This window comes from Ranitomeya variabilis, chromosome 1 (assembly GCF_051348905.1).
Source record: "Ranitomeya variabilis isolate aRanVar5 chromosome 1, aRanVar5.hap1, whole genome shotgun sequence".
Taxonomy (NCBI): Eukaryota; Metazoa; Chordata; class Amphibia; order Anura; family Dendrobatidae; genus Ranitomeya; species Ranitomeya variabilis.
The window spans coordinates 680575000-680587075 of record NC_135232.1 but is presented as its reverse complement, the minus strand read 5'-3'; the positions used below and the strand labels follow the sequence as shown (position 1 = coordinate 680587075).

The window sequence follows — 12076 nt, the reverse complement described above, 5'->3', positions numbered from 1 at the left end:
AAATCACTATAAGTGACAGCAGACTTGTGAATCATTGTCCAATGTCTGCAAGTATGCGATTTGCATATTTCCAGCCACATTCCAACTAGACTAGAGGTATCTGGCCACGCACGTCTAGTTGGTATGTGACCACATTTATGCAAATGGCATACTTGAGGTCAGGCGCCTGCCTGCTCTCGGCACTAGAGAAGCCTGACAGCACACTGTGAGGATTCACAAGTCTACAGTCACGCCTGTCAAGCCTGGACAACCCTTTTAAGTTGCCAGTCATACTGTGCCACCCGTACAATGTCAGCCTAAGTGCCAGCCACTCTGCTCACATCTATCTTACAAGACTCAGAATGATATCCAGGATCAAATGACAACACTTTTTTTCTCTCCATTAGTAGTATTCGGCCTTTAGGACACATCCTGATGGTAAGAGGCAAAACTGAACACCTGTGCAGGTCACAGGGTATGCTCTCACGCTATAACTAAAACTACCTGAATTTTATTGAATCCTATAAACAGTTTCTTTAGCTTAACAAGTGGAAGTAGGTTGTTCACATCTCGGAGCCGGTTTTCTTCCATACGGAGGGAGACTAGACAACTCTGCTTGGCAAAGGAAGTCTCCGTGATCATTTTAATACGATTATGGTCTAGCACAAGCTCTTGAAGAAGCTGCAATCCTTCAAGTCCTTCCACTTGGCTGATCTCATTTCCTAGAGAGGGAAAAGACACAAATCATTCGTAATCACTGCTGTTAGGACGGTCAATATACAAAGTGTAAAAAAGTACTCACCTTATAGTCTTCACTGGGGGAGACAAAACAATGGGATAGTGTGCTGCCACCTGAAGACTGACACTAGTATTGCACTTAAATAAAATTGGCTTCTTCCCAGCAAACTATACCTTGACTGCTGGAGTCAAGCTTCCTCAGTTTTGTGAAAGCAGTAGGAGGAGACAAGAAAATAGTTAAGATAAGAAAAAACATAACTATGCTCTATCCGGGCAACCAAGGGAGGGAGCTGTGTCCTCAATGAACACTAAGAGGAATTGCCTTTTACGAAGGAGTAACAAATATCTACTTCTCATTGGGGAACACAAAACCATGAGACATCCTAAAGCTGTCCTGGGAGGGAAAGAATTAATATGATACTGTTAACACCTAGTCTTCTGCCATAACGCAAGTGGAAGTCTGGGCTACTGCCGCCCACAGTATCTGCCTATCAAGACTTGCATCTGCCGAATCAAAAACATGCACCCTGTAAAACTTAAAAAATAACGAATCGCCCAGGAAGATCCCACCGCTCAAGTAAAGTGTGCCCTAATCCTAAATGGTCACACTGTTAAATTCAGCGACTGTAAATTGAGATGGAAGAATGGAACCTAGGACAGAAGGTCCGGAAGAGTCCATGGGACATCTGTCAGGAGATTCAAAATCTCCGAATTCCAGGCCCTTCAAGGCCAGTCTGGAGCAATGAGAATGACTGGAACACCCTCTATTCTGATCTTCTGTCAGAAGTGTGGGTAGAAGCAGTAGATGTGGAAAGAGATAAAGCAGAGAAAACTGGAACCAAGAGATTGCCAAAGCGTCAATTGTGATTGCCTCAGGGTTCCGGCACCTTGTGGTTTAGTATGGATGCCAAAAGATCGACATCCTGTGTACTAAACCACCGACAAATCAGCCTGAACACCTCTGGGTGAAGAGCCCACTCATCTGTTGGTAGCTGTTGGTGACTTAAAAAGTCTGCCTCCCAGCTGTCTACCCTTGGAATATGATCTGCGGAAATTAGAGGAACTTTGTCCTCTGCCCACTCTGAAATCTTTGCAACTTCACCATGGCAGATGAACTTTGCGTGCCCCCTTGGCGATTGATGTAGGCCACAGACTGAATCCTGATCGACAACCTTTGGACTAAGTGCTGACAACGTAAAAGAGCTAGGCGGACAGCTCTAGACTCCAGCACGTTGATTGGGAGAAGTCTTCCCTGACTGCTCTAGACCGCTTGGACCATCTAGCGATGGAAGATTGCGCCCCACCCGGAAAGGCTGGCATCTGTGGTGAGCACCTGCCACTGAAGGGAGCGAAAAGAGCAACCGAGTCAACAGGGGTGACATTAACCTCCACATAAAGACTAACGACAGTGAAGGGGGAGATGAATAGGCTGATCCAGGGATTGTAATGACCTATCCCAAAAGGCTAGAAGCGTGTTCTGTAGAGGCCTTGACTGAAATTGAGCAAACGACACAGCCTTGAATGTCTTTCCTAGGACCTTCATGCAAAATCGATGGGAATTCCTGCTCTCACGCTTCAAAGTTCTGATGGATAACTGAAGAGATAATCTCTTCTCTTTAAGGAAAGCTGATGCTTGAATAGTGTCAAACACCATTCCCAAAAACTGTAGCCGCTGTGTCGGAACCAAAATAGACTTGGTGCTGTTGACAATCCACCCTAATTGCTCCAGAGGCAGTAGAACTATCTGCAGGATCTCTAGATTGCGAGCAAAGGATGGCGCTTTGACAAGAATATCGTCCAGATAGGGGAAAACAATAGCAGCACCATAACTGGGGCCAAGATCTTTGTGAATACCCTGGGCGCTGTGGCCAGTCCGAATGGGAGAACCCTGAACTGATAATGATCTTGACTGACCGCAAAGCAAACAAATCACTGATGGGCTGGAAAAATTGGCACATGCAGATAAGCATCCCAAATAACTACGGAATGAAGAAATTCTCTGGCTTCCATAGATGCACTCACTGACCAGAGTGAATCCATCCTGAAGCGACAAAGCCACACACATTTTGTTCAGGGGCTCAAAATCTAAAATAGGCCGCATCCAGACGTCTTTTTTTGCACCCTCCATACCTTGAGCCACAGCAATTACTTGCCGTATGGGCAGAGTACTAAGGATGCTGAGATACTTCCCTGCTTGCGCAATCTGATCTGCGATATCGGCCAATTCCAAATCCTGGGAAACAGCCAAAAAAACGTTGTCGCAAATGCTTAACCCATGCTGTGCCATGGACACCCAAGTGGCAGAAAAGTCAGGGCAAAGGGAAAAACCTGCCACTTCAATAGCCACAGATTCTATGCATCTATCCTTGGGGTCTTTAAGTGCCACAACCTCTGCAAGAGGTAGAGTGATCACCTTATATAAGAAAGACACCGGAATGTCAACCACCGGTGGAGTGGACCAAGAGGCCACCAGCTCTGCCCGGGAAGGGATATAATACCTCTATACGACTACACTTTTGAAAGTGTTTGTCTGGGTGTTTCCACACTCTCTCTGGGAAACCTCAGTAAATTCCTCATGGTTAGAAAAAGATCTAGCCACACTCTTACCCCTACTATAAAAACCTGTTTTGATAACAGGAGAGGGCGGCGCAGCTGTCACTTCCACAGAGGCGTCAACAGCCAATACGAAACTTTCCCACCTGATACTGATCTAGAACGGACTCCGAACTAGAACCTGATTCTTAGCACTGAGGGGAGAGAGTCCCTTAAAGTGGGGAAAAGGAACCCAGGTGCCTTCCCTATGAAGGTGACCTGGAAGAGGAGGTAATGTGAGGTTGTCTGGAGCGCCTTCATGACCTACCATATTTCTGAGCGGCTACCAACAAGTAAGCAGGAGTGGTACAGGAGGCACAATAGGCCACAGCCTGCCTGGTGGAAAACTTACTATTACAAGTTACACAAGCATATAAAGTGACAAATGCTGGATGCACTAATGGATTTGCGCTGTCCTCTCTAGACTCAAGACATTATGAGTGATTGAGGAAAGGAAGAAAGAAGACCCCAAGGGTAGAAAGGGCTGATGACAAGGTTATGCTTACGTGTCCTGAAGATCCAGTTCGCTTTAACTTCTGCTCCATGCACACACGCGCTATGTGGCAAGGCGGACAGGCAAGAGCTAGTTGACTTACGGACCTACACCCCAGTGCCTGACTACCGACATTTGAAAGGTACATTGGTCCGGCCACAGCAATGTTAGAGGGTACGAACTGAACAATTACAGCCTGTTCTCTACGTTGCTACATGGGTGAAACAGAGTCCACAATTACACTCTGCTACCCTGAGAAATCAATCTGAAAAACAAAAGTAAAATGGTTACCGCCTAACCTAAGACAGGACTGAGACAGACCTTGCCTCCAACTGACACTAGAAAAAACTGAGGAAGCCTGAGAAAGCCTGACTCCAGCAGGTGAAGTATAGTCTGCTGAGGAGGAGACAATTTTATTTAAATGCAAAAATAGTGTTAGCCTCCAAGTGGCCGCAGACTATCCCATGGTTATGTGTCCCTTAATGAGACAAAAAGAAAGATGGATATCAGAAATTTTGTAATATATATTTTCAAAGAAATCTGTTTCTTTCTCCATTTATGAGCCACTTCTTCCCTTGCTTCTTAAACTCATCAACTCTGAAAAACTGTTAAAATGCATCTTGTCAAGGAAATAAAGTTCCTGCTTAAAGTTACTGCTGACTGTTGAAAGTCTATGGAGAGGAGAGGGGGAGGAAGAGGGAGGAGCACAGTGATAGAGGTAGAGGGAGGCACATGCAGATGGTGCTCCTATTTTCTAGTAAGTGCTTGGTTCCCAGCTACACTGCTGAGTACTGCTGTCTGATGTCCTCCATGGTGCTTCTGAGGCAGGAACCCCTCACGTCTGCATGTGCTGTGCATGAGAGACATCATAACATCTAGTCTACATCCATTAGCCAAAGACAGCTAAAAATTAAAGAGAACGTAGAAGGAAAAATACAGCATACATACTGTATATAAAGGCTAAAATGGTGTTATTCTTTATGTACACACACATAAGAGCTGATTTTGAACAGTCACTTGAAATGTCAAGTAAGCTTTAAGTGTATGATAAAATGAGGGTGTATGACTCAATTTCAGCCTTCCATTGATTACATTAAAGGGGATGTTTGGCCTTTGAATTCAAGTCTGCTGTCACCTTATTTGACTGCAGACTTATGAATCTTCAAAGTACGAACTGTCTGGATTCTCTGGTGCTGGGAGTGGGCAAGCGCGTGACCGCAAGTATGAGATTTGAATACATGCGGTCATGTGCTGACTAGACATGAACAGCCTCACTCAATACAAGCGAATTGAGCGAGACCGGGCATGTTTAGTTGGAATGTGGCTGGAAGCATGCAAATCACATACTTACGGTCACATGACACTCCGCTCCTGATACCGGAGAATCCCAACAGCGAGCAGTGTGTGTATGCTGTGAGGATTCACAAGTCTACATTCATGAAGAGTAAATGCAGACTTGAGCCCAAAGCCTGGACAACTCCTTTAATGAACCATCAACCTAAAATATGGAAAAAGGGTATTTCTTGTATATCTTACCCTGCAAAAACAGTGATTTCAGATTCCTCAGTCTGCTGAGCTGCAACTCTTGCAAATTACTGATGGCATTGTAACCCAAATGTAGCACCTCTAAACTCTGCATTATTGGAGACAGCGGCTCCCCAAATAATGGATCTCTGTAATTCAAAAGAAAAAATAAGACAAGGTTGAGGCTACAGGAGAAGTGTGTTTTGCTAAAAATGTTATAAAAACTTGGCAGCTTCCTGCCATAGTACACCTGTAACCCCAGTTACCTGCTATTCTTGCCTTGCTGCCCATATCCACTAGAGTTAACTTTTTGGTGAAGCATCTGCCGGTTAGTGAGGGGATTCTGAGACTTCTGTCTCGGCAGGATGGACTCAATGTGGTTGTAATTAAGATACAATGTCTAATGAAAGAAAATATGATCGATCAGTGTTTGATGCAGGACAGCCCTGGTACACCATTATTATTATTATTTATTGTTATAGCGCCATTTATTCCATGGCGCTTTACATGTGAGGAGGGGTATACATAATAAAAAACAAGTACAATAATCTAAATCAATAGAAGTCACAACTGGTACAGGAGGAGTGAGGACCCTGCCCGCGAAGGCTCACAATCTACAAGTTGAAAGACATAGGTAAATGATAATAAATCCTCCTTGCTGATAACAGAGGTAATACATTATTATGATTTATTATTATAGCGCCATTTATTCCATGACGCTTTACATGTGAGGAGGGGTATACATAATAAAAACAAGTACAATAATCTTAAACAATACAAGTCATAACTGGTACAGGAGGAGAGAGGACCCTGCCCGCGAAGGCTCACAATCTACAAGGGATGGGTGAGGATACAGTAGGTGAGAATAGAGCTGGTCGTGCAGCGGTTTGTTCGAACGGTGGTTACTGCAGGTTGTAGGCTTGTCGGAAGGGGTGGGTCTTCAGGTTCTTTTTGAAGGTTTGATGGTAAGCGAGAGTCTGATGTGTTGTGGTAGAGAGTTCCAGAGTAGGGGTGATACGCGAGAGCAATCTTGTATGCCATTGTGGGAAGAGGAGATAAGAGGGGAGTAGAGGAGATCTTGTGAGGATCGGAGGTTGTGTGCAGGAAAGTACCGGGAGACAAGGTCACAGATGTATGGAGGAGACAGGTTGTGGATGGCTTTGTATGTCATGGTTAGGGTTTTGTACTGGAGTCTCTGGAAAAACATTGGATTCAGCACCAAAAGGTAACCCAACTGCTCGTGAAGATAACCCCTTGTTAGTTGAGGCAGGCCCATTGATCAGCAGGAATAATGTGGGGAAGCTTCAGCTCTCCCTATATCAACTCCTTAAATACCACAGTTCAGTGGCGTAACTAGAGTCCGATGGGCCCCGATGCAGAATTTAGACCTGATGTGTACTATGTAATCACATGTTGCCACATGTCCTTGATCCAAGATTTATATCAGACTGACTTCGAGACAATTACATACATGTTTGCGCGAACATGTCCGTGACATTACTAAAAAAAAGTGGAAAATCTAACTACATTAAAAACTTTACCAAAACATTTTTCAACCTTTCATGGCTGTGATCTGAAATATTTTCAAGTTATAAGCATTGATCGTGTACACTGCGGCATCAGAGGAGGTAAACTGAAACGATCTCTGGCACAAATGGAATGTAGGTGCATTGTGACCCTGGGTACTACGTCCTCTATGGGATTAAATGAAAAATTTAGTTTTGCCTCATTTTTGTAAGTGTCATACGAATATATTATCTTTTTTTGTAATCTTCATCTATTCTATGATTTTTGTCTGTATTATTGTTACGTGGTGACTATCACAGTGTGACTCGACCCAACGGATTGTTGGTCAGCTAAAGGCACAATACACATACAACGGGGATGGTATAAGTGAGAGGAAGGCCCTACCTGTAGGGAATGGGGGATGGTCACCACCTGAGCTAAAACCTGAGCCTGACCCTGCACTCCCCTAACGCACTATGCGGGTCCTTTACCCCGCCACTGTCAGGATACCTCGTCCATAACGGTCACTTAACTCTGCCCTGGCTAGTGCACTGGCCGGTGACGGACACTAGCCGCACAACTGCAGATAATAAACACAGGGGGAAGTGACAGACACCAAAAGGACAAGGTAACAAAAATTTCACACTTAGCTTTCTCTGCTGCAAAGCACCGCACAGCAGAAGAAAGGCACCAGATCAGCTTACTCAGCAGAGGCACCACTGCACCCAGAGAGCTCCTTACTCCAACTTGCTCTAACACCAACAGCCAGCTGATGCATCAGGTGACCTTTTAAAGGATGGTGGGAGTGGTCACCGCCCACATCAGCTGACCCAGCAGCAATGCAATTACACCAGCAGGGAAAAACTGACATTAACCCCCGATAGGCCAAAAGGAAAAAAAGGTTTAACTCCATGGAACCAGATTTCCCACAAATCCAAAAAATGGATTGTGACAATTATGTTTATCCATTTTAACATGTTTTTGTCTCATGTATGTTTTTATGTCAGCTCAATAATGATCATTGTTGGCCCTGAATTACTGCTGTGAGATTATTTACATGTGTGTTTTGTGGCAGTAAATCCTGGGATTGTATATCCTGAACCATTTAATGACTGTCATGCCAGCGGCCGCTGTCATGCCGGCGTCCGCTGCCGCCACTACCTCCGCTCTTGGGTCCTCTTCCCTGCTCCCCGCTCCAGGCGTCGCGCTGATTCCCCGTCCTGTCATCCTGCTGCCAGAGGGATCCAGCATGGTTTCCTCTCTCCTTCCTCCTTTCGGTCTGTTTAAGTTCCATGCATGTGCCTTAGGTCGCGGGAGCGCGCTCCTCTGCCCTTTTAACCCTCTCTACACCTTCCCAGAGGCGTTAGTACTCCAATCAGGTGTCGGCACAGGGTATATCAGGCGGTTCTTCCATATTGGTGGCGCCTGATTACCGTGTGCTTACTGTACGCTGTTCTGGCCCTTTTCCTGTCTACCTGTCCAGCCCTGACTACCTGTCCTGTCCTGACTACCTGCCCTGTTCTACCTCTCTGTTTCACCCTGTTACCTAAGCCTGTGCTTCCATTCGAGTATTCCATCTTGGTGGTCCCGTCTCCCTAGCTCCGGTCGGTTCCAGTCTATCTTCTCTCCTTGGTCCGGCTTGTGGTGCTTCTGTTCCCTCTTGAGCTGCCCCTCTTGGTGCCAGCTGTCGCTAACGATCCCTGTATATGGGTCGGCTCTCCCTGGTCCGCTCGCTCGTGGGAGCTTCAGTGCTGCGACCCAGAGGGTCCACTCTCGTAGCACGTCCCTCCTTAGACGTCACAGTGTAATCAGGCCATGGACCCCGCTGGTTCCTCAGCCCCAACACAAAAAGAATTGCTCTTTTTGCGTGAAAATCAGATCCGGATCAGGTCCGTTATGATGTCTATGAACACCCGGCTGACCGCCTTACAGACTTCCGATCCAGGGAACGCTCCTTTCATTTCCCAGGTTATCAATATTTATCAATTAATTGTAGTCAGCATTTGCATTCTCTCTCTGACATCACTCGGAGATTTCTCCGTGACGTGCGTTCGCAATGAATGCCGGAACTGAAAGATGTTCTTCTGGGGTATGCTGCAGCACGCATGCGCACATGGCTGTGCCACCTAATCAAGCATGATATACAACACATTTTGAAAAATCTACCGCGAAAGGCGCGTCAGGGATTCTGTCAGGTTCAGTACAATACAAACAGTTATGGGTAAGTCCTTTATGAAAACCACTATGAATACGAGGGGCTAAGGTATTCCATCTGACATTGGGGTGACTGGGTGCCATTATTTAGGCTGGTCTATGGAAATTGTCTTTTCAGAGAAGAAGAGAACTTCCTCTCTGAAGGCTCGTTAAAGGGTCGACATTGACTTGTAGGATTGCTACTTCCAATAGGTGGCACTAGAGTTCTAGTTCTCTTACTCTCTGAAGAGACAATTTGCATAATTAGGATATTTCCCAGAGGAGAATTGCGGCTTTAAGTCTCCTAATCTCGGCATGCTTAGCATGTCAATCTCCACTAGAGTGCTTACGGTAAGATTGATTCCAGGGTCATCCTTAAGAGTAAATTTAAATATAACCTGACCCTGTTAGCCAGTTCTTGACCTCTGCATTTTCTATGCACTTTAATACAATGTGGGCACTCTCATCTCCGCAAGGAGAAGCAATACTTCTTGGATATTAAGCTGGTCTGATACAGTATTTTGAGAAATTCAAAGATGGCTGTGTTTGTAATAAATTACTTGGTGGATTATAAATAGCTGGTTTCTCATTATTACATTGGGGTGACCATATGACATTTGATACACTAGTTGGCCCGCATGTAAGGATGAAGGTGTTTCTTTGCATATATATACTTATTGAATGGACCATATATAAGTATGATTAAAATGGTAGATCACTTTCACAAATGAATACTTACCCTGAATATTTATAGACTTATGCTTTATCATGTTTCTTGCACATTACTGGGACATCTTTTGGTCGTCCTTTTAACCATATGCTATTTTGATTCTTGATATATTCTTAATGTTATTTATTTTTTCCAATAAAAATTAAGAGAGGTTAATAGTAAAAGTTATCCATTTTCTTCTTTGGTGAGATATTCGTTAGGAGTTTGCTAAGAATAATAATGTCAGTTTCACTTGAAAGAAAAATTATATAGTATAACTATATGCTCCCAGCTTATCTTCTGCACACTATTCCTGTGAATGTGTTATTATTAATCCAGACTGTGGTTAGGTGACCGTAAACAAAAAAAAAAAAAAAATAGGATATATATTTGTGGGTGTTTAAGTGGGTGTTTTTTTTTAATCATGGTAATATCCTTCATCTCAAAATAATAAACCTCATTTATACAGGGACTGAAGAATAACAACAAAAGAGTGCGGTGACTCCAGGAAAATAAGGTCTGACACCAGCACACACATTCAGTGCAAACTCTGCAGGCTATGTTTAACCCCTTAACGACCAGAGGCATTTTTAGTTTTGCATTTTCATTTTTCGCTTCCCTCCTTCCCAGGGCCATAACTTTTTATTTTTCCTTCCATATGGTCATGGGAGGGCTTGTTTTTTGCACGACGGGTTGTACTTTTGAACAACACCATTGCTTTTACCATATCGTGTACTGGAAAACGGGAAAAATATTCAAAGTGTAGTGAAACTGCAAAAAAAGCGCAATCCTACAGTTGTTTTTCGTTTTGCTTTTTTTACTATGTTCACCAAATGCTAAAACTGCCCTGCGAATATGATTCTCCAGGTAATTACGAGTTCATAGACACTAAACATGCCTAGGTTCTTTTAAATCTTAGTGGTGAAAAAAATTCCAAACTTTGTTAAAAAAAAATAAAAAAATTATATATATATATATATTGCGTAGCGTCTCCATTTTTCATGATCTCGGGTTGGGTGAGGGCTTATTTTTTGATTGTCGAGCTGACGTTTTGATACCATTTTGGTGCAGATACGATTTTTTCATCGCCCGTTATTGCATTTTAATTCAATGTTGCAGTGACCAGAAAACAGTAATTCTGGCATTTTTACTTTTTTCTCGCTACGCCATTTAGCAATTGGGTTAATCCTTTTTTTATTGATAGATCGGGCCATTTTGAACGCGGCGATACCAAATATGTGTATGTTTGATTTTTTTTATATTGTTTTATTTTGAATGGGGCTTAAGGGGGTGATTTGAACTTTTATTTTTTTTATATATTTTTAAAAACATTTATTTTTTTAGTTTTGGCATGTTTCAATAGTCTCCATGGGAGACTAGAAGTTGCCATAACCCAATCGGCACTGCTACATACAGGCGATGATCAGATCGCCTGTATGTAGCAGAATTACTCACCTGCTATGAGCGCCAACCACCGGACAGCGCTCATAACAAGCCGGCAGTAACAACAACCGAGACTATTGGAAGAATACTCTGTGGACTGACGAGGCAAAAGTTGAACTTTTTGGAAGGCGTATGTCCCATTACATCGGACGTGGAAATGACACACTATTTTACAAAGGAACATCCAACCAACCAACAGTAAACTATGGTGGTGGTAGTGTGATGGTCTTTGGCTGTTTTGTTCCTTCAGGACATAGAAGACTTGCTGTGGTAAATGGAACCATGAATTCTAATGTATAGGAAAAAATCCTGAAGGAAAATGTCTGGCCCTTTGTTCGTGACCTCAAGCTGAAGGACACTTGGGTTATGCAGCAGGACAATGATCCAAAACATACCAACAAGTCCTGACCTGAATCCGATTTGAGATGGTATGGCATGACCTTAAAAAGGCTGTCCATGCTCAAAAACACTCCATTGTGGATGAATTACAACAATTCTGCAGAGATAAGTGGGCCAAAATTCCTCCAGAGCGTTGTAAGACTCTTTGCCAATTAATGCAAACACTTGACTGCAGTTGTTGCTGTTAAGGGTGACCCAACCAGTTATTAGGTTTAGGGGGAAAATCACTTTTTCACACAGGTCCCTGTAGGTTTGGGTTCCTTTTTCCCTTAATAATAATAATAAAGACCTATATTTAAAAACTGCATATGTGTTTACTTATTATCTTTGTCTAATATTTATATTTATTTGGTGATCTGAAACATTTCAGTGTGACAAACATGCAAAAAAAATAGGAAATCAGGAATGGGGAAAACACTTTCACACAACTGTGCGTATGTGTGTATATATACTACCATTCAAAAGTTTAGGGTCACCCAGACAATTTTGTGTTTTCCATG

At 43.4% G+C, this 12076-nt stretch overlaps 1 protein-coding gene across 2 annotated transcripts in view; it reads right to left on the bottom strand.

The window, feature by feature from the left end:
* Positions 1 to 12076, bottom strand: part of LRRC9 (leucine rich repeat containing 9) — a 327268-nt gene that overhangs the window by 167085 nt on the left and 148107 nt on the right. For both annotated transcript variants that reach the window (XM_077265244.1, XM_077265252.1), the window contains exons 26-28: positions 5593 to 5726; positions 5339 to 5475; positions 484 to 701 (exon numbers count right to left, since the gene is read on the bottom strand). In XM_077265244.1, the coding sequence (XP_077121359.1) occupies positions 484 to 701; positions 5339 to 5475; positions 5593 to 5726 (489 nt within the window). The remainder of the gene's footprint in view (positions 1 to 483; positions 702 to 5338; positions 5476 to 5592; positions 5727 to 12076) is intronic.